The following is a 23,164-nucleotide window of genomic DNA, read 5'->3' on the forward strand; positions in this document are numbered from 1 at the left end:
ATCCTCCTTAGTTTGTTAAGAAAGAGGGTGCTTTGTAAATTTAAAGTTCTATTGAAACATTACTTAAGTGGACAACAATATGTAAATTCATATTTTAATAGAATTGCTTCTTTAATATAACTTATTATAGCTATATCAGCAAAATGATGTCCTCATCATATCAAGGGGCAAAATCTGGGGTGAGTCAGCCTCAGTGATTTTTTTCCTTTCTTCCCTGTTGTCTCTACACTAAGGATTTAATCCTGAGAACACGTGTCCCTTGGCTCGGCCTGACTGCCTCGCCCATGCTCTTAGCGAAGGCAGGGTTGAGGTTTAATTGTCCTACTAAACCTGGCCACAGTGGATGGGCTGTATGTCCTCACAGGAAGTCAGGCCTCCCCTCAAAGCAAGCAGGCAAGCAAATAAGCAAAACCAGCAAATGCCCCCCAGGTAACCCTTATCCACTTTCCCTCCGCTGATGACTTTGCTTCATACTCTTAAAAATCTCCCTCCACCAGATGGCTGATATCTGCATTCATCTCTGTACCTGTCACCTATCAATGGGAGATTTGCCCCTGAATGAACCCAAAATAACCTTCTCTGTCTCATCTTGCTTCAGCTATGACACTTCTTCTTCCCCTTGGGTACCAAACCCCTTGTCGAGAGCTACCTACACCTACTGGTGTCTCCACTTCCTCTCCTTCCCCTTCGCTCTGCACTTTGCTCTGGTCTGCCTTCCATTCCCACTGCCCAGTGAAACTGCACTCGTCAATGTTGCCAATGACCTCCATGGTGGCACATGTGTCCAAGTGACATTTGTACGTGAAAAGATAACAAGCAAGATGAACTTAAACCCTTACCTCACCCATGCACGAAAATTAACTCAAAATGAATGACAGACTTTAAATGTATGACCTAAACTATAAAACTTTTAGAAGAAAACATAGAGATTCCTGAAGATCTTGAGGCAGGCAAAGATGTTTTTGATACAACACCAAGAACGTGATCCATGATAGAAAAAAATTGACCAATGGGATTATTCACAATTCAAAATTTTTGCACTTGAAAAGACACTTTAAGAAAATGAAAAGACAAGCTATAGACTGAGAGAAAATATCAGCAAATCACATATCTGATAAAAGACTTGTTTGCAGAATATTCACAAGGGGAGGAACTGAATTTTCTTGCTCACTGTTGTATCCTAAGTCTGGGTTGTGGTATCTGGCATCTAGAAGGTGCTCAGTAAATATTTGTTGGATAAATGAATGAATATAGCATTAGTGCAGCTTGGAGAAAAGCCTGTGAGGAATTTAATAAAGTCTGAGGAGGAGAGAAAATAATCCTGAACGTATGTACAACGTTTATGAAGCACTTGTACCCACTGCATTTGTTCCTCCTCCTGCTGTTGGTGTCATTATTTCCACGTCACAGCTAAGAAAACTGCGCCATGGAAGGCTTAATTTTTCCACTCAAGGTCCAATTCTGTTAAGTGGTAGAACTGGAGCCCAGACCTTGAATTTCCAGTTCCACAGGCAGGGGGCTGTGGCTTCTACTGTCATCTGGGAAATCTCCTCACTCCGGAGCCCTTTAGTCCTGGCGCTGCTGCCTTCTCGCCTTTTCTTTCCCCAACTGTGGGACAGGTTCAGATCTCCAGGCTTTTGGGTTATGTTTCCGGAATCTCCTTCCAGATAATCTGATGGCACACACACTCGTCCCATGTGTGAGCACTGTGTCAGGTGAAAACTTGGCACTAGTTCACCATGTTGGCCCCTTGGAGTTTGCCCTCCCAGGGCCACAATTCCCATTTTCTGCTTTCCCACGAGACTTTGGTATTTCCCCCGATGTGGTTTGACTGTGAGCTGGGATCATCCTAGCCTGAGTTCACGTCCACTTTTCACTGTTTGCTCAGCATGGCTTTTTATTCTTGACTGAGAGCGGGCTGTGAATCTCAGACTCAGAAGCAGGTTCATGGATGGAGCTGAAGCTGGCATGATGTGGTGCCAGTTACTAGAAGATGCCATCTGGGAGCCTGTTCAAAGCATGTGTCCCAGGCATTCTTAGAAAATAAAGTCATTGATTTACACTGAGATGGGGGCAGCGTTGGGATGCTTTGAGCAGAGAACTGGGGTCTGGGGGAACTGGTCTGTCAGCCTCTGCTACTAGTCGTATCTCAGTTATTTCACGTCCCTTATCCTTTGTTTCCCAATTAGTCATGAGAAGGTTACAGCAGATGAACTTTAAGGTCTTCTTTGCACTCAGAAATTAGGTCAGCCAGCCAGAACTAATCGGGGCTTCTTGAGTCTAGGTATAATCTTTGTTGTCCTCAGGATTTGATTTGGCGTTTACGGCCACCTCTGTAAGCCGGTTTTCAAACTTCCAAGGCAGAAATGTGAAAGCTAAACTTTGGAAGCCTGCTAAGGGGATGAACAAGTCTAGAAATAAAAGACTGAAGGCTGTAAATTGAAGAGGAAGAGACAAGGATTGAGAGCTGAATGTTGGTACGTTGTATAAATACTGCCCTGCGTGTGACACGCTAAGTGGCCATGGCAACAGTGGTTCTAAAACGTGTACCTCACTGGTTGTATGGTATTTGCAACTTTTGCCTACAGTCTGTTGCTTTTTTGTTTTTTTTATCCCCAGCTCCCAGTCAGCCAAGCTCAGCCTGGAGGAAGGACAGGACCCTGAGGGGCAGGCAGCCTGGTAGAGGAGAAAAAGTTCTGGAACCAGCCATGGGTCTGGTCCTAGTTCTGCCATGGACATGCTGTGTGGGCTTCTCTGTCGAAGGTGGCGGGGGGGGAGGGGATGTTTATAAGCGAGATGATACATAAACCTCCGTGCTCTGTAAGTATACGTGCAGCACCACTTTGTCAGGCTGAACGAGCCTAATTTTTATGCACTGTGAGGCTCTAATGAGTACAGCCATCACCATCATAATAAATAAAGCATCAGGGCTGCAGCGGAAGCATTAGCCCAGGCACAGCCTGCTCATTTGTTGATGGTTATCAGACAAGAGCTGCTGCTACGGGAGTGAGCGTTCATACTCGGAGATGCTCCGACTCGGAAGCCTGAGGCTAGAGAGTCTTAAAGGGCAGACATTTCAGCTCTCTCCGTCTAATGGTTTAATTTCCTCTAAACACCCTTTTTACCCACAATTGAACTCATCTAGTGATGAGAAAGGTCACTGCCTTGTTAGGATATTGCAGCTTGTTAGAAAGTTCCTGTTTACGTCTAGCTGAAATCCTCCTCCCCATTGCTGCTATCTGTTGATGTTCAGACGACAAAAAATTCCATCACACACAAGATTTCCTATTTTTAATTTCTTAGAGAAACCAGGAATATATGCACGGTATTCATGTTCTTAATGTCTCCTTGTAAGGAAATCCTGGTTTACTATGGGCTGGTAGCTGTGAGATTATTTTCTTAAAAGGTGATGATAATTGTGCTACGGTTTGATAAGTATCTTATTTCAGAAGAGAAAGCCCATTTCTATCTGTGAGTATTTATTTTATGCACTTACATATGATAATGGGGGTGTTAAATAACTGCTTTAGAGCCTATCAATCAATCAATCTGCAGTGCACTACGCTAAGTGCCAGAGCATACGGAGGCATTAGTGCCTTATTGCAGCTTATCATTCACACGCTGATGCACTCGGCAGATATTTATTGAGGATCTGCTTGGTAGCAGGCTCTGGCTCTTGCTTTTATAGGGTTTGTGGTCCATTGGGGGAGAGCATATTTGATATCGATCTTATTGCATTGAAATTATTGTTGGCTTTGCCATCTTTTCGCTAGGCTCTGTCCTTAAGCAGAGGCTATGTGCTGTGCATTACTGAATTCCCAGCATGTGAACATGGTAAATATTTGTTAAATGAGTGAGTGATTGAATACATGAAGGAAGGAACACAGACTTTGGTGTTTGATACTCTGAGCTAGATCCTCATTCAACAATTTCCTAGCTACTAGACCAGGAATATTCGAGACATGAGGCTTTATTAAAGTAGGGGCTTATTTTACGCCTCAATCACCTTTCCCATGGTCAAGAGGAAACTCATACTGTATATTTCAGAATTGCTGAGAGAGTAAATTTCAACTGTCCTCATCACAAAAACTGTCAAGTATTTGAGGTAATAGCTATGTTAATTAGCTTGATTTAATCATTCCATATTAAAGAATCATCACTTTGTACCCCATAAATATATACGACTATAATTTGTCAATATATGATAATAATAAAAAAGAATGAACTCATGATTCTGAGGAAGCTGTAAATAGCCCACAAATTAAAATAATGGTAACAGGAGGCTAGACCTCTGATGGGGAGACAACAGTTTTCTTTTGGACACAATCATTTTCTTGTATGATTCCTAAAATTATCATTAAGACAATGATGAAATAACAGCATTATTTTTCAGAATAACTCATGTAAATTTATGTAACAGTTCATAGTTAGAAATGTGTTTAATTTTTTTTCTAATGGGAACAGGATAATAGGTATGTAAATTCTTTAGGCCAAATCTTTAGCATCGTGTTAATGCTTACTTAGCCTGACTTCTTGGTGAACAGGTTGGTAAGGTTAAGATAACAGCTCTTACGAAGAACAGCTTTATGGACGACCTCATTCTTTCACCAGTATGATATCTGTCATTGGTATTTATTTTTGATTTTCATTTCATATATGCTTGTTCACAGCTCAGAAACAAAATATGAGGAAAAATTAATCAGAGTGATAGAAATTAGATTCTGATTTTAGCATACACTGTTAATTTCTCTCTATAAAAAGCATGAACTTTTTTTGGCTTTCCATTTGCAGGGAGTGTGCTGTTTTATTTTTTATTTTTTTAAAGTTGAAATAATCATAAGCTCACAGAAATATTAGAAGCACAGTACACATAATTTCCCCCCTGAATTATTTGAGATTAGGTTGTGGACATGATACATCTGTACCCCCAAATACTGCAGTGTGTTTCTAAGGACGTTCTCCTATATAACTGCAATGTACAGGTTGAGTAGCCCTTATTTGAAATGCTTAGGACCAGAAGGTGTTGTGGATTTGGATTATTTCAAATTTTGGAATATTTGCATTATACTGGTTCAGCATCCAAATATCTGAAATTTGAAATGCTTCAATGAACATTTGAGTGTCATGTTGGTGCTCAAAAAGTTTTCAATTTTGGAACATTTTGGATTTAGGATGTTCAACCTGTAATAACCAGTATCAGGAAGTTAATGTTCTTGCATTACTACATGTATTCCTCAAAACCAGGGCTCTGTTTCCTTGGGGATCTTCTAGCTAATGGCAAATATCTGAGTTCAGATGCTGGCTTTACCCCTAACTGGGATGGTCACTTTATTTCTCTGTGCCTCTGTTTCTTCCTCTGCAAAGTGGGCATAGTAGTGCCTACCTCGTAGCATTGTGGCAAAGATATTGTGTATATGTGTGTAGGGTTAGGAGAGTGCCTGGCACATCTCAAGCGCTGGGTGTGTATTGGCTTTAGTTATTAACGTCCCCCTCACTCTGTGTGCTGTACTGTCTGCATGGCAAGAAACTGTAACCCTTTACTCTCCTTAGAAAGCCTCGCCTTTCTTTCCCACGTGATCCCAGGAAGGTGATAGGCAGCATTAAATTACAGCTTGTGTGTTTCCTACCCGTATTTTGCAGTTGTTGCAAAGTTTCTTATACTTAGAGCCAAGTGTGCTCAGGGGAGTAAGGCCAGGTGGTCTTGCTTGGAGCCAGTGCAGCCACACCAGGAGAGGTGGAAATCAGGAAAGCGTCGGTGTTTAAAAAGAGCAGCCATTTTCATCAGTGCTAATGAGAGGCAGTGAGAGCCCAAGCTTTTAGCGGGGTGCTCGGGAAGAGCAAGCAATTCATGCATTTTTGGGCTCCCAGCTTTGTCCTCTACTGCCTTTGAGCTCTGTGCAAGTCACTTAGCCTCTCTGAACTTTAGTTCCATCCCCAGTAAATGGGGATACCAATTTACTGGCTATATATGTGAGTGCTGAACGTAGTACTTGCCACATGCTAAACACTAAATGATAACTTCTATTAATACTGTTAAACTTTTCATTACTCTTTAAGCATCTTCTTCCTCCTACCCCACCACTACACTGAGGCTCTCTGTGATTCTTTCCACGTCTGCTTTGTCCTGTGATTGCTGGAATAGTCCATTGCTTTCTGTAGCTGATGGAATTTAAAAGGCTCAATAAGCTTTGGATGAAAGAAGGAAGCTGGAATCTTTGTTTTATTAATAATCTGTATACGCTTCCACCTTTAGGTGTTAGGGGTGCAATTATGCCTGCTGGACAGCAGAATATGATTCTGGCCACCCAGTCTTTTCACTCACAGCCAGACTCAAGGGAGAGAAGGACACTGGCTAAGTGGACCAAGGTTCAAGGAGAATAAGCATGCTAATTAGGGAAACCAAGGCAGTGCCATTCATGTGGAGTAAAGCCAGTATGGTGGTGTCAGGGGAAGGCTGTGACTTAAAGCGTCCACCATGGCCTGGGGCTTACACATTTCCTGGTGTGAGGCTGAGCACAGTGGCAGGCTTGCCACCTAGTGTGTGGAGTTACAGGTCTTCTCGCTTCTCTGCTCAGGGTAGACCCAGGTAGGGGGCAGGTGAAAAGCTCCAGGGACTGTAACTAGGTGGGGGTTGGAAGACCAGAGCTGACACCCCCCCCTTTCCCCTTTGGCTAGTGTGGTTTTGTGCTTTGAAAACCTACTTCATTTATCTTTCAATAATTAAACATCTGAGACACTAGTATTACAAAAGGACTCACCTATTAGAAAAGTGGGAGGTACCTGGGAGATCCACCTTCATGGCCTTTATTTCTAGAGAAAGCACGGTTAACGCTTGCTGAGACACTTTTGCTACCAAAGAACAGTGTTTCTGCATCAGCATCGCCTGGAGGGCTTGTTAAATCTGACTGCTGGACTCACCCCCAGAATTTCTGAATCTGTATATCTGACTGAGGTGGGACCTGGGAATTTGCATTTCCAGCAAGTTCCCAGGTAATTGCCCTGCTGACACTGTCATAGAGTAATTGATTTATTGATCGTGCTATAAGTTATGTATATTTTTGTCAAGTCGACCATTAGTGTAAATATTTTTTATTGATATTCTTGTCTATGTCTCCTCTGAACAGGTATTTTGACGTTGGACTGCATAATTTCTTAATCAGGTGAGCCAATAATTTTTGTTTTAGATAACATTAAATAGCATATTTATTGCATTATGAAAGACTGCAATGGAAAATAAATCCTTAAGTATCTTGGCAAATCATGGCAATTGTATACTTGTCAAGAAAACATTGCTAATGCTGTGGATTTTTGAGTGTCCCAGAATCAACATGATTAAATAATTAAGGAAATCAATGTGTAAAGGGGTTTATATCTGAAGTGATGTTTACCCAACATCTTGGACTAGCTTAATTTCAACTACTAGGCTGCTGGAAAAATTATTAATAACAGAAAAATGAGGAGTGCCAGCTCGTATTCAGACATTAAACAACTCACTTAACCAATTTTCCCTCCATTGAATTTAATCTTTTTAAACCGAATCTACTGGTTGTTTTACGGTCATGAAGATACAGCCTTGTTCCTAATTGAAAGAGATTGCAGATGGCAGTTTATATCCTAGTTCATTGGTGATTTTTACCAGAGTTGGCTTACGGGGCATATTAATTTTAAATAGCTATTAAATCAAGCAGAGATTAAGTGGAAATATACCAGAATATTAATAGTGTTTGTAAGAAAATATGCATGATATTTTTTTCTGCTGTAAACGTTGCTGCATGTTCTAAGTTTTTTATAATTAGCATGTATTATTCTAATAATGGTGAAAAATGATCATTAAAATGCATGTCAAAAATATTGAGGGGGTGGGGGTGGAGAAAAAATATTGAGGGAAGCAGAAATGGTTGCTGAAAGACTGTAAACCAGAGATTATGAGGAAACCAGAAATCATGGAGAATGATTTGCTTCCTGCAAATATGTGGCTTTAAATGCTAATTAATTCTAACAGTCTGCTCATAAGCAGTCTGTAGATCCAGTGTGATTTTTGGATAGATGTCCTGGTGGTTCAGTTCTCTGCAGGGCAGGACCATCTCCCTGTTGGTAAGATGTGCTCTGAGGGGAAGTATACGTAACTGACAGCACCTGTATCCTCAACCAGCAGCACTTGCTCTGTGCTGGATGTGGTGGAGTTCCAGGTGAGGCCAGGTACACCTTGTGCTCTTTTCTGAAGACTCATCGAGGGCTGCACATTGAAATCTCTTTGGCTTACCCCAGACTCAAGGAATATGCATTGTCCTGGCTTTCTCTAGAATTTGAAACAGATGGTAGTGTGTAAACCCGCAGTACCTTGATACCAGTCCCTGGCCTGTTAGGAACCAGGCTGCACAGCAGGTGAGCGGCAGGGGAGGGAGCGAGCAAAGTTTCATCTGTGTTTACAGCTGCTCCCCATCACTCGCATCACCACTTGAGCTCCGCCTCCTGTCAGATTGGCAGCAGCGGTAGATTCTCATAGGAGTGCAAAACCTGCTGTAAACTGCGCATGCGAGGGATCTAGGTTGTGCACTTCTCATGTGAATTCAGCGCCTGATGATCTGAGGTGGAGCTGAGGGGTGATGCCAGTGCTGGGGAGCGGCTGCAAATACAGATCATCATTAGCATAGAGGTTGCATTATGGTGAGTTGTACAATTATTTCATTGTATAATACGATGTAATAATAATAGAAATAAAGTGCACAATAAATGCAATGCCATTGAACCATCCTGAAACCACCCTTCCCACGCCCCATGGTCCGTGGGGAAATTGTCTTCCATGAAACCAATCCCTGGTGCCAAAAAGGTTGGGGGGCCCCCTGGTGTAAACCACTACCCTTGACACTGCAAGGGGAAATGCACTTTTGCAGGAGGGATAAAGGACTGGCAGTCGTGGGAAAGCAGACATGAGAATTCCATATCTAAACTGATCATAGAACGCCGTCTGGGTATATACTTCAGGGAATAGTTTGGGCTTTTGAGCTGATGTCTTTGGTACCCTGTACTGTACTCCCATGGTGCTGTTTACCTGATGCCTTGTAGCAGATACAAGTTTGTACTTCTCTTATTTCCTCTAGTAATTTTCTTGAGAGCAGGGTTCATGTCTTGATCACCTGTCAATGATCAAATTCAGAAACTTGTATAGACTCAAGTTTCAGCAAACGTTTGTGATGGGAGTGAACGAATGAGATGGGACGGGAAAAGGAGGGTGAGGCGGTTTGAGAAGAAGCCATTCTGTCATCTATTCAGCACATGGTCATTAAGCTTACCACATGCCAGTCACCGGGATGTGTCAGAGAATACTGTAACTTGCAAGAACAGACATTTGATTTGATGTTTTCCCTGAGCTTACCACTTGCCAAGCTTGCGGTTTGAGCGAGGGGTGGTCTGCCCCTGGGATCCCTCCTCCCTTTCCTCCTTCTGAGCTCCAACCATCTCTCCTGTGTTGGGTCTAGAGGAAGGAGAAGGAAGGTCAGGTGGCTCTAATGACTGGTGCCAGGGTCCTCTGACCCTTTTGAGTGGGTACTGGGAGATGCTCTAACTGGCCACCCTAAACGGTGTTCTGGGAAGCAAGCAGAGTGGAGGAGTAAGGCTTCTCTCTGCCCTGCCATCTCCCTGCAGTTTTCATTTCCCTCACTCGGGCCAGGGGCAGAGCAAACCAACACATCCCTTCCCTGTAGGCATCCCCAGCCTCTGAGTAGGATGCTTCATCCCCATCACGTGACAACACTCCCCACTAAGCGGACAACTTAAAGACTCAAGGAGTCCTTCCTCTTTTTTTCTTCCCAGCTTGGGAGTAGGTAGTGAGGTGAGGATGGGGTTGAGGGAGCTGATTGCTGGGAGCGCAGGGTCACTTCTCCATCTCATAGTGACCCCAGCATGGGGTGGGTGTCTTGCTGCTTTACTTATAGCCGTCTTTAGAAAATGGGCCTTTTCTGCCCCCAGCGTGGGAGGTCAAAGCTGATGTGGGACCAAGTCCTGTTTATGATTGGATATCTTAGAACTGTTTGAAAGGGACAATGACCATGAAGCCAGGTGGAAGAGGGTGGGCAGTGAGCGGATGGTAACAACAGCTCTTTTAAGAAGTTAAGAAGGAGGGTGGGGCGGGAGGAAAAATAAAAGAAAAATAAAGAAGTTAAGCTGTGAAAGGGAGAAAGAAAGATGGGGCATCTGGTGGACAGGGGAGGTGGAGTGGGGATTTTTTTCTCTTTAACGGGAGGAACTCTTGGATTTGGCCATCAGAAGGTCTTAAGTGCCCTTTGGAGCAAGAGAAAGTAGTTTCAGTCAGGTGGGGAGAAGCAGAGGATGATTGCCACGGGCAGTGAGTGGTCCCTTAGCCACCCCAGAGAGCAGTGGCATTTTCCTGTAAACATCTCACTAGAGAAAACCTTAGAGTGTTGGAAGAGCAAGGGGCGGGTGGGGGATGGTACTTGAGGAATCCTTCTCCCTCTGTGCTGGCCAAGAGAAGAAGATACATTTCCCTTTGTAAAAGAGGAAATATGGGAGAAATTGGATTTTTTTTTTTATGAACTGCATTTATCAGCTTCAACAAGCTTTTAACGTGTGCTTTGGTTTGTCAGGCTTTGAATGCTTAGTGTTTGGCATAAAAGAAACTGCAGCATGCCTGAAATTGATCAGCTGCATCCTTTAAGTTGGTGGGAGTAATGTCGGCTTCTCTGGAATGATGAAATTTCCACAAAGCCAAGAGCCCTGTCTGATCTCAGCTGAGGCAACTGCAAGGAGGGATGGCTCCATTTTAAGCTGTGCTCCATTCAGCTTCGGGACAGGAAGGAGCTGTCATGTTTAATGCAATGTGAACATTTTTGGTGTTGGTGTTTCATGATGACTGCAGGAATATTCCGTGAGCTCAGTCCTTGTGCATCTTATAGAAATCAAAGAAAGAGTTTCAGGAAGCAACAATCGCAATTCACCTAAGAATAGCCTCAGAAGAAGCATATTGGCTGGAGTTCTTAATGTGACACTGTGGGGGAAAAAAAAAAAAAAACGACCAACCTGGGGAAAGAGAGAGATTATGGAATAAAGTAGCTCTGTTTTATTATAGATAATAGGGTGGCTTGTTTGAATTTAGCTGAGTTTAGCTTTGGCAAGAAAGTTTTTTAAAAAATGTGATCTTTGGTTTGATTCTTGTGGCCTGAGGCATTTTTTTTCTTTTATTTCAGCATATTATGGGGGTACAAAAGTTTAGGTTACGTATATTGCCCTTGCCCCTACCCCAAGTCAGAGCTTCAAGCATGTCCATCCCCCAGACGGTGCACATCGCACTCATTATGGCATTTTTGATTTTACCCAGAATTGTAGCCTTGTAGCCAGCCCTGCCTCTTTTAAGACGAAAGGTGTACGCATGATCTCACTTACATGTGAAATCTAAAAAGTGAAACTAATGTAGAAGCAGAAAGTAAAATGGTGTTTACCAGGGTCCAAGGGTGGGGGTTGAAGAGATACTGGTCAAAAGATAAAAAATTTCTCTTAGATAGGAGGCATAAGCTCAAGAGAGCCATGTACGACACGGTGGCTACAGTTAACAATGTATTGTGTGATCGAAAGTTGCCAAGAGTAGGTTTTAAGTGTTCTCGTCACAAAAAAAGATAAAATGTGAAGTAATGCGTATGTTAATTAGCTTGATTTAGCCATTTCATAACATCATGTTGTACACCATAAATATATACAATTTTTATTTGCCAATTTAAAAACAATAAAAGAGATGCATAGTACTTGCTTTTTATCTCCCTTCACCCCTACCTGTTCCTGTCTAAGCTCCTCAGGTGGCAAACAGTTTTAAGTGATACAGGATGCCATACTGACTCTTTTTTTTTTTTTTTTTTTGAATTAACACACTGTATATATTTATGGGGTATAATTTGATGTTTTGATGCATATGTATGTTGTATAAGGATCAAATCGGGGTATTTAGCATATCTGTCACCTCATGCATTTATCATGTGTTCATGGTGAGAACATTCCATTCTTCTAGCTGTTTTGCATTTGCAATAACCATCGCCACCCTACTGTGCAGTAGAACACCAACGCTTACTCCTCCATCTAACTAACTTTGTACCTTTTGACCAACCTCTCCCTATTCATCCCCCTTCCCTGAAAACAACTTAGTTTTGCTTGTATGACTTTTAAAAGGTGACCTGAGGCCTTCTCCCAGTTTCTTTGAAACATTAAATTTGTCATTTTCTCTTTCTGCAATTTTTAATTGCTTTTATGCTTATAAATTTAAATATCAGAGAAGTATTCACCTGTATTTTCTTATTTTCTATATTGTTTACATTTAGCACTTTAATCCCTTTCAAATACATATTTCAAATAAGAATCTAGCTTTTTAAAAAAACAGCAAAATATTCCCAGCACTTTGGAAGGCCAAGGTGGGGGGACCACTTGAGGCTAGGAGTTTGAGACCAGCCTTGGCAACGTTAGCAATACTCTGTCTCTATAAAAAATAAGAAAAAATTAGCTGGGCATCATGGCGTGTGGCTGTAGTACTAGCCACTTGGGGGAGGCTAAGGTGGGAGGATTGCTTGAACCCAGGAGTTTGAGACTACAGTGAGCTATAATTGCACCACTATACTCCAGCCTGGGTGACAGAGTGAAACTCTGTCTCTAAATAAGTAAATAACTAAAAATCTTTTAAAAACAGCAAAAGAAATTTTCTTTACCATCAATTTGCACATTTGATCCAGAGACAATGTGTGAGTTCATCAGAGCCACTACTTTAAGCATAAGGATAATGCCTTGATATCTATCTTCTTAGGACCTGCAGAAATGCAAAGTATGGAAATAATACCATTGATACTTCTTTGGCAAATTCAAAAAGGCAGTGAACCTCTGGAATGGCTCTAAAGCTATCTGAGATTGCTGCAGTTAATATAGTCCTTAGAAGATAAATTCCTTTCCATAAATTAATATATTCAGCATATAAAATGGTGTTCAGTATAGTGCACATTCAATCGTGTACAAATGCTAACATTTATTTGAAAGAGCATTTTCCCGTTTAAAGCATGATTTTGTTCTGATGAGAAAGAAGGTGGAATGGGACAGCTCTTCACTTCTTGTAGTATCTTTTGTTCTTCTGGAGGTTGGTGCAGATATTCCAGGAGAGTCTGGAGTGTTTTTGAATTGCCAAAAGGGCATTGAATTTCAGTAATATGTGAATTGATGGTTTATTGAATTCTAAAATGATCAGAACTAATATTACCTGCTTTTGGCTTTTTCTTGTTGATACATTGTATTGATACCTGACCCATTCATAAAACGAGCCCTGCAGTAGAATAGAAGTGGTGTTAGGGCTAAAGATCGTGGAAGTTTTGAGCTTTATGAATCACAGGGTAACTTTTAACGTTCTTTATCTTAGATACCACAAAGCCTGCCACCACATTTGCTATAGTTAATGGCAGCATTCCTGGTATTGATGAAGAAGTCTGCCCATCATCATTTGAAGTACGTCTTGGATTGTGTGGTGTCTGAATTGTCAGAAAAGTCTGCCTTGCATCTTTAAGAAGCCAAGTGATCAAATGAAGGGTTAATTCAGGCTAAAGTACTCCCCCTGAGAAGGAAGGGATCTAGGGACAAGTCAGTCTCTGTCCTGTATCCACTTCAGGGCTGTTGAGACCTGTTCGGGCTGTGAGCTGCTCTGGAAACAGCAGGAGAGAGGGGTACGTATTTGATCTTAGGAGTAAGACCCAGACAGTAATGGGAAAATAATTAGCATTAGTATTCAGTCTAGCAGCTTAGAAACACCAAAAGCACATGCATGTCCTGGGTCCACTAAAAAAAAAGATAAAACCATTATGTGTACATTTTTAAACACACAGAGGTGATAAAGGCAAAATGCTTATCTTGTTGCATAGGATTTTAAACTTTTTATTTGGAAAATACAGCATAGAAGTCAACTTCTGTGTGTCTAAGGAAACAATTTTTAATAGTGGTATAAAAAGTGAATTAGCGTCTTAAAACACTGCTCTCCCACCTGAGGTGAGTCTAAAGTCTATGTCTTGGCAGCCCTAATTAGGCACCACTGATCTGATCATCTCTTAGTGGCAGCCAGAGGGGAGAAGAGGCACCTGGGAGGGGTCCCCAAGTCTCTTTCATCCCCGCCTGCTGCAAACTCATCTCCTTTGAAGTGACTGCTGTATCACCGTTTTCTTCTAAACCTTTCTTTAATTCCACTTGTGATGTATGAAAACCAGAAGCTAAATGATCTGTATGTTGTTCCCGTAATACAGTCTTTTCAATAGAAAGTGAAAAAGGTGTGAGTGAGGAAAGCCAGGTACCAAAACAGGCCCCACGGAGGCAGTTAATGCAAATGCAGGCAGGTGCTGCAGAGAAGTCACCTGGCTTCCCAGGGGGCTGAGAACCCCCTGCATCGTTGCCCTGCACCCAGGCACTTCCCAAATCCTGTTCACTCTGTCTCCTTAACCTCTCTCACGTCCACCCCTTCGTTTCTGTTTCTGGAGAAAGAATGTGCACCTTTGTCCGTGAACTGGGCTTCTTACCTCACAGAGCTGTAGTGAGGTTTAATAATACATGCTAACCACTCAGACCTGTGCCTGGAAACCCTGGGGCCTCTGTAAAGGCTGGTTTCATGCCCACCCATCCCCACTTCACCTCTGGAAAGAGTCATAGGGTTTGAGTCCTGGCTCGCTCTCCTTCTACTTGTGTGACTTCAGGTAACTCACCTAACTTTTCTGACACCTTGACTACTTATCTGTAAATTGGAAATCGTAATTCCTGGCTCGGGAGAGTTGTTTGCAAGGCTCAAATAGGCTCAAGTAGGTAAAAGGCGTTTTATGGGCAGTAGCTCTCTGTGCAGATGTTAGTTATACAGATTTTCATTTTCCTCTCCTACGAGGTTGCAGGAGCCCCCTGCAGCTCTCCTCCTCTTTCATGCCTTTTTGTCCACTTTGCCTGTGGCCGCCGATTAATCTCCCAGAAACCCATCTCCAACGCTGTCCCTCCCTCCCTCCGAACCAGACTGTCCCCCATGTCCTGAGCCCACCACAGTGGGTCTTAGGCTACCTTTGCTTTTCATCTCACCATTATCCCCTTGTGCCACTGCCAAATGGGACCAAAGGCTGCTTTTTGTCCCCATGCCACCATTTCCTGGCTTTCCTTTGCTCCTGCATTCCCTGTGCCAAGTGCTCACGCTTCCCCATCAGTGTGGATCTGCGTCTTGCCCCTCTCATGCCTGCTCCATGCAGCCTTTCTTTGTCGTCCTCAGTAGCCCTAACTTCCAAATTTCCTGGGGCCTGGGAATCTGCTGGGATATTCTAGATCCCAAACTCTACTCCCATAGACTGTGCTGTAGTAGATGGTGCGTGGAGCCCAGAAATGAGTATAATTGCTAATCACCCCGGGTGACTTGAAGCTCAGGGAAGTTTGGGGCCCATAGCTTTAAATACAGCAGGTTTTTAGCACCTGTTGCACATCCCCTCCCAGATGGTGAGCAGGGTCTGATTCATCTGGATATTCACCCTAGCACTCAGCGTCTGATGTCTACAGGGCTCTTACAAATGTTTGAGTGAATAAAGTTTAATTTTTTAAAATGTAAAAGGACTTAGTAACCATCTACTTTTCTTTTCATTTAGCCCATTTACTTGTGCAACAAATTAAGTGGTCTGAGCACTATTCTAGGTGCTGCAGTCAAAGCAGTAACAAGCTGGACGATGTCCCTGTCCTCCCTCAGCTCCCACTCCAGCAGGGGAAGACAGAAAAAGCTGCATGTGATGACATGAGTGAGCCTGGAGGACATTAGCTAAGTGAAATAAAGCCAGTGTGGCAGAAGGACAAAAACTGCAGGATTCCATTTTTATGGGGCATCTAAAATAGTCAAATGCATAGAAGCAAAAAAAAAAAAAAAGTGGTTGCTGGGGTGAGGGAAGGGAATTTGCTGATCGACGGTATAAAGTTTTAGGTTTGCAAGGTGCATGGATTGTAGACATCTGCTGTACAACATGGTGCCTACAGTTAATTCTACATTATCCTCTTAAAAATCTGTTAAGAGGGTAGACCTCATGTTAAGTGTTTTTATCACAATATAGTTTTTAAAAATGGAAGAAATATAAAAGAAAGCAAGTAAGCAAGCGCCGTAATTCCCACGACGTGACGGAGGGTGCAGGTGTGACGCCGCTTGGGAGGCGGTGGCAGGAAGGCCCTCACTGAGGCAGGGTGCCGCAGAGCCACGCCGGGAGTGGGGAGGAGGAGGTAGCCAGGGCAATGGCCGGGGCTGGACTGTTCCAGGCAGAGGAAGGACAAGCCCCAGGCCCTGAGCGGGAAGGAGCTTGCATGAGGGAGAAGGGAAGCCCGGGCTGGCGGGGAGAGGGGCGAGGAGTCCACGGCGTGGCTGGAGGAAGAGAAAATAGCCAGAGTGTGGCCAGGACTGGGTTCCATTTTAAATGCATTGGGAGCCCTTGGAGGGTTTTAGGTAGGGGAGTGACATAATCTGATTTATATGTGCAAAAGCCACTCTGACAGGCGTAGCTGGGAACTCCTCTGCCCTGCACCGGAGCGGTGGTCCAGGTCTGTCCCGCTGCTCAGGGAGGTTTCTCAGACAACCAGCTGCTTTGAAAGCTACTGTGTTGGGTAACAATAGCCCTAAAATATCCTTCAATTTCTATTCACTTGGTGTTTTGTAAAAGATGTGATTGTACACGTGTACATCAACTTGAAGGTGGTTACGTGATGGTGGAGCGTGGCAGTGGGCTCTCTCTGGAAGCGTGGGCAGCAGGGGAGAGCTGGGGCGGGGACTGGACAGTGCAGGTGGGACAGAGGTTTGCAGCTTTCTTAGGGTGACAGGCCCCCATCTTGTCGTCTGCCCTCTCAGCGAGCCTGGGCTTCCGCCCCTTCACTGGTGCTTCTCTCCGTCAGACTCAAACACTTGGAGTGATTTACTGTCCTGCTCGTTCTTTTGTAGACTTCTAGGATGGAAAGACCACATTTCATTATTTTTCAGTTCTTGGAAGATTTCTCAGATCTGCTCCTTGCTCTGATGCTGCTGTTAACCACGTTTGAGGAAAAACTTGTTAGAATTATTCATCTTCATGGTTGCAGTCTATTTGGGTTTGTTAATTAGGAAATCCAGATGCAAAAGAGAAAACAAAAACCTAAAAGAAACCCTCCACGCTTGAGAGTTGCAATGCATAAGTCAGTTCCCACCAAACATAGCTTCTGTCAATACAGATGTTCCTGTGAATAAATGTATCTTTTTAAAAAATTAAAAAGAGCCCCTGGTGACTCAGTTGAGATATTTGCAATGTAGAGACAGTTTTAAGTGTAAAAAGCTCTGAGTCAGGGATGTTGCTTAGCAGACGGGCTGGGGCCGTGAGATCTCTCGTCTTAGGCCAGAGCAGATGAATTTCCCGACAGGCCATTTGTTCAGTGTCATTGTTGCCCTGTTTTGAATTCTCTTCCTTTTGCAAGGGGATCTTTCTGCCTTATGGGGTTACCACAGCTGGTGGAGGCCAGAAACTCACTGTCCTTCCTTGCAGCAAGGGTCTTAGATCCCCTGTCCCTGAGATTTGGATTGTGAAGAGAATGACAGGTGGGCAGAGGTGGGACATGGATGCACTGGTGAGTGTGGCAGTAGTGACACCAGTATGGAGGGGCAGAGTCCTGGGGTGGACCCCACACCCAGCACCGGTGATGGGGAGCCCCTTCCCCCGAGCCCAGTGGCAGGCCTGGTAGGTCCCACTGGAGCAGTTGGTGGTGGCTCTGAGGCCCTCTCAGAGGTTTGCACAAGCTGCCTAACTATTCTTAACAAATTCCTTTCATGGTTAAACTAACTAGAGTGGGTTCTGTTATTTGCAACTAAGATAACTGATAGCGTTACTTACCTGATGGACATTGGAGGTGCCTAGCTCAGCAGGGGAAGTGCATGATCTTTAGTGATTTTGCCCGTAAGCTGCATCGATTCCACATACCAGAATTAAACAAAATTACTGCTATTTTTGCATCAGTAACAGAAGCAGCCTGTGACACGGAAAGGGCATTGGATCAGAGGTGGAGGACCAAGGCTCTGGTCTGCCTCACCCCTCTCCTGCTGCAGTGATTTTGTGCAAGTCACTTCTCCTGTTTGTGTCTTGGTTTTCTTACTTGTGAGAAGAGAAAATTATGCCAGATAAACCCTAAGATCGCTTCCAATCTCGGCAACCTCTGATGAGCAGCCTTGAGTTTCTAATATTAGAAAGCAGCTTCTGTTGTCTGGATCTGAGCTAGCCAGTACAGTAGCTATTAATCACATTTAGCTGTTTAAATTAAAATTCAGGAAAATTACTGTGGTATTTTGATATAATGTGAAATATGTATTTGGTCTCTGTCCCCCCAGTTCCTGACACAGAGCTCTTAAAACCCTTATAGCTGGGGTGCTAGGAGAAATCTTTCATTCTGATATTTGGTCTTTCCTGACACAGAGCTCCTAAATCCCTTGGAATTTCCTGGGTAATAGGAGTATCTTTTGTTCTAATTAGGCAGCTCTTGGTGGGCTTCTGAAGAGCCTCAGGATGGGGGCTGGTTGTCACGGGAACCAACCACATGATAAGAGGGTTGGAACCTTCAGCCCCTCCCACCTCATCACTCCACACCAATGGGGAGGATAGAGAGAGTGAAAGTTGAGTTGGTGACCAGTGGCCAGTGACATAATCAATCATGCCTACATAATGCAGCCTCCATAGAAGCCCCGTGTGGGCTCAGAGAAGAAGAAACTTGAGTATTTTCCTATCCCAATAATTACAAATTCAATTCCTTAGTTGCAGTACCTACATTTCAAGTGCTCAATGGCCACATGTAGGTACCAATGATCATACTGGATGGAGCAGATGGAGAGCTTTTCCCTCATCACAAGAAGGTCTCTTGGGTGGTGCTGGTCTGGGGGTCAGACTGTCTGCTTCCCTTGCAGAGATGCCAGGGGTTCTGTTTTGTTTCTAGCTGCCTGCCAGAGTTGCTGTAGCCACCTTGTCATCCGCTCAGCTGGCCCCAGACAGAACTTGCTGTCCACTCTCCTTCCTCCGAGCCCAAACCCAACTCTTCCCCTATCTCATGGAGAGGCACCAGGGCAGAAACCTCAGGGTTATTCTAGCAATTTCTTTCTTCCTCACCACTTATACCCATTTTGGCCCCTAATTCTGTCAGTTCCTCCTGTTAACTGTTAACTGTACGTGCCTGTTTCCTTCGTCGCTGTTACGTACATCCTAACTGAAGCCCCCCCCCTTTTCACTGTCCTTCCATTGCGAATCTCACCTTTAGCTGCTTCCTCATTCCAGCGTGTCCCCCTGAGGTACTGAATCAAAACACTGTTTACAAACAAACATAAGGCAGTTTTCACTGGTCATTCTCCTGCTTCACAGCCAAACACTTAGCTGCCTTTTCCACACTTAACGAACAGCTCTTACTCCGTGAGCAGCTTCTTTCTGTTCTTGAACAGGCCATGTGCCTTCATTTCTTTCCTCTTGTGCATGCTCCATTCCCTTTCCCTGCATAGACCTGCTCAGCACCCTGCTCAGAGTCCCCTGGAAGAGGTGGGTGCCCCCCATGGTGCCCCGGGGTAGGGCAGGGGCTGATCCACTGGGAAGGTTCTCCCAGGATGTGGTGTTTGGGGTGGAGGGAAACTATACTCACAGTCCTGTGGTGGGAGGAGCAGGGTGCATTTTAGGAGGAGAAACAGAAAGAGGGTCCTTGTGGTCAGGGTGCCAAGAGTGAGGGGCACACTGAGCCAGGCTGTGAAAGCCATTTAAAGATCAAAGTCAGGCTTAGATGCTAAGCAGCAACTTGGAAACAGATAACTAAGAAATTTCCTGAAGGAATACAGCTGTAGTTAAAAATTATATATGCAAATGTATCCTAGCATGTCAAAAGTTCTCACTTAGACAATGGAATTAGCATATTGAAGAGAAGGTAATTTCAATAGAAAATGCATAGTGTAGCCTATTGATATGCTAGAGTGGAAGGATCTGTTGTGAGAAATAGTATTACTAATCTGTTACCAACACTAACATCAGTGTTTGCAATGATGTATACGTTTGTATTAATTAGAGCAGATTCATTTGCATCCAGATTTCCTGAATGAGAAAAGTGTGACAGTATAATCAGTGTGCTGGAAATGGGGCAAACCCTGCAGTCTGCAGGACTGAGGAGCCCCTGATGTACCAGGTACAGATGTCGTGCTGGGAGCCTCCATTTGTTTTGGGGGATTGTTAGAATCGCTCTGTGCACATGGGAATGTTACCCTCTGGAACATGACTCATTAATAAGCACAGCTTTGGAAGCTTGGGGATGGTTTCAAATGGCGGTCAACACACAAGATCAAGTTGTGTGACAATGAGGATGTATGCCGCTAGGCTGATGGGCGTCAGGTGGAACGTTGAATTTAGCAGGCTGTGAGGTGAGGGATGGGGTCAACTTGCCGTGGGGAAGAAGCTTGGTGTAGGCATCATCGTAGTACCGAGAGATCAGTATTTGCCGAGGTCTGTACAAAATTTGTTCTATACTCTATCCAGTGTGTTTTGAACATCCTTCCGGCTTTAAGGAATTTCTGGCCCTGTATACTCTGTTGCCTCAAAGTGCAAGTCTAAAAGTCACTTTCTGGGCCTCGATTGAAGCTGGTACTAGAGTGCATCCCAAATTTATGACACTGTCATAAACTTGTTAATGCATTTAATATCCTGAGGACAGTTCCCTAACTGGAGGGAACTGTTGTTGATCTCTGACTTACCTGTTAGTCTGCAGTACCACCTGATGAGGAATAAGGAGAGGAAACCCACACGAAAGTGCCTCTCACAGGCTCTGATGCTTTATAGGCACTTGGTCCATATCTGTTAAGTTGCTCCCTTTCCTCTCACCAGGTCAGCGTGGGAACCGCTTAGTGCCAAGCGAGGGTGGGATGATCTTTATTGACAGGACAGATTCAGGAGCACATTCCTGGGCCAAAGGTGGCAACTCCAAGGTGCTTCCAAGCCACACGCGATCCTAAGGGAAGGTCCGACCTTCAAAATGTATGTGGAGTAGCAGAAAAGAGCAATTGGCCACCAGCCTGGTTTCAGATGTGACCAGGCCATTGAAAATGAAAACACTTTAGCATCTGAAAGCCCACAGCGTCTGTCTCTAATTGAAAGGTTATTTGCAGACAATATGTTTTCCATAGAGTGATATTTGTATGTGTTTATTAATATGCCAAGTCCATTACAGTGAAATCCATTTTGGAAATGGAAATCCATAATTAATTTTGAATATTTTAATCATTTTAAAGCAAAATAATGAACTGGAAAGCATTTAGCTGAAGGAGTGCATCTGATTACACAGAACATTTTTCAGCTGGAATAAGATGCAAATATATGTTGCTCGCCTCTGCTCTGCTGTGGGAAGGTTCCTCATTTTACCTCTGGGTTCTGTGACATTTTTCACTTTCATCGGATACTTCAGTGGCCCAAGATTCTAGTCTTGGCTTTTCCAATGAAATGTCACTTGTTTCTGGGCATCCATTACTCATTTGTAAAAAATCTTATGATTTAAAAGGCCTTTCCTAGCTCTGACCTTACACAATGGTAGGATTCTGTGACTCAAATAAGGTAGACAGATTCCTGTAAGCACCTGAGCAGTCTGAGAACTGTGGTCTTTCCAGGCCCCTTAGCAGAGTTTAAGATCTGGGATTTCATGTTTTCTTCGGGACCGTATGTGGAGCTCCTACTCTCTGCAGGACACTGTGAAGGTCAATGATGGGACAGAGAAGTAAGCCACTGCTTGAGTTTTCTGTGGTCTAGTTGGGGAGAGAAAGCAAACATTTATGATATGATCAGGAAGATTAAGCCATTAGAAATATGTCATAGCACAAGCCTTCGATAATTGTGGAATATGGAAGGAAGGAAGCGTCCTAGTGGGCAATGTGGAGAAAGGGACAACCTCTTAAGGACAATGTTTATAATTGAATAATGAGACTTGGGTTCATATTCTATTGCTGAACCAAATCTGGACTATTTATTTTCTGTCCATCCTGTTTGTGGAACGTAGTTGGCTGGGTCTTTTGTCCACACTAGATGTGTGAGTGTCTTGGAGGCCTCTCATCGTCGTTCCTGTTTGAAACCCCATGGCGTAGCATTTGTTCCGTATAAATGTCTTGCATGATGGAACGCCCCTGATCCTCACCGTTTGGCCCTACCATTGCTCACTGGCACCTGAATTTGGGCACGACCAGGAGCAGTAGTTGGGTGAGGTGGCTTGGCACTTACTCGGTGGCTTTGCTGTTGGAGCGGTACAGGTGTTGCTGGCTGCTTCAGAAAACAGCATCTTTGGAGACTGTCAGCTCCAAGGGAAATGGGTATGCCTGGAAAAAGCTGCATCTCCAGATGCTGCTCTTTGGCTTATGTCTAGAGACGGTCTTTCCATGGTTTAAATGTTTGTGATTACCTCTGAGACCGATGGACAACCTATAGCTTTCTGTCTGTAAGAGCTTCTCCATCCTGCTCCAGATGCATCTTGCTGGGGCAGGCAGGGGAGTGGCAGCTCCTTCCCACCATCTGTGTACGGTGTACCCATAAGTACATTTTCAAGCCCTGCACCCCCACAGTCTGACTATGTCATCATTACTTTAAATTGGGATCTTTAAAAGGGGTCTTTAGTCCTGCCAGTGAAGCTACTGAATAAAATGACGTTTAAGGATTTTCTATGATTTCCATATCCCTGGCTTTCTTTCATAAGGAAATGGAGGGTTTGCTGATTTGGTTTCACTAAACGTTGTTAAATTTCTGAGAAATCAATCCTGACTCCAAGAGCAATAAAAGGCCCAGCTTGAATGAGCCTGTGTTGGCATCTGGTAGCTCGGTGTGGTGTCACGATGCAGATGCCCACTGGTTCGCAAGGTCACTGTGGGAGATGGGGCTGGGAGAGGAGACGGGGGAAACTGGTGGGGGAACCGGGAGCGTCAGGCTACCCTATAAGGTGGAAGAACATCTTTCCACACCTGCTGGCTGCCCTGCACCGGGGTAATTGTGCCTTTATTTGCTGAAAGCTCTGCTAGGGTCCTCTTCTTGGTTGCTGAGCAGGCACCTATGGTCACCGCATCTAGCTCCTGGCTGGCTCTGTTGGCCTCACGTGGAGCCTGACGATTCTTCTTTTCAGACTGCATCCTATGTCA

The 23,164-nt window shown here is 44.0% G+C and overlaps 1 protein-coding gene across 1 annotated transcript in view; it reads left to right on the forward strand.

Annotated features, from left to right (window-relative positions):
• HHAT (hedgehog acyltransferase) overlaps positions 1 to 23,164 on the forward strand; it is a 232,370-nt gene that overhangs the window by 115,708 nt on the left and 93,498 nt on the right. The window contains exon 9 of the mRNA XM_045536059.1: positions 7,125 to 7,160. Coding sequence (XP_045392015.1) covers positions 7,125 to 7,160 — 36 coding nt within the window. The remainder of the gene's footprint in view (positions 1 to 7,124; positions 7,161 to 23,164) is intronic.

Source organism: Lemur catta, chromosome 23, assembly GCF_020740605.2.
Source record: "Lemur catta isolate mLemCat1 chromosome 23, mLemCat1.pri, whole genome shotgun sequence".
In the NCBI taxonomy this organism is placed as follows: Eukaryota; Metazoa; Chordata; class Mammalia; order Primates; family Lemuridae; genus Lemur; species Lemur catta.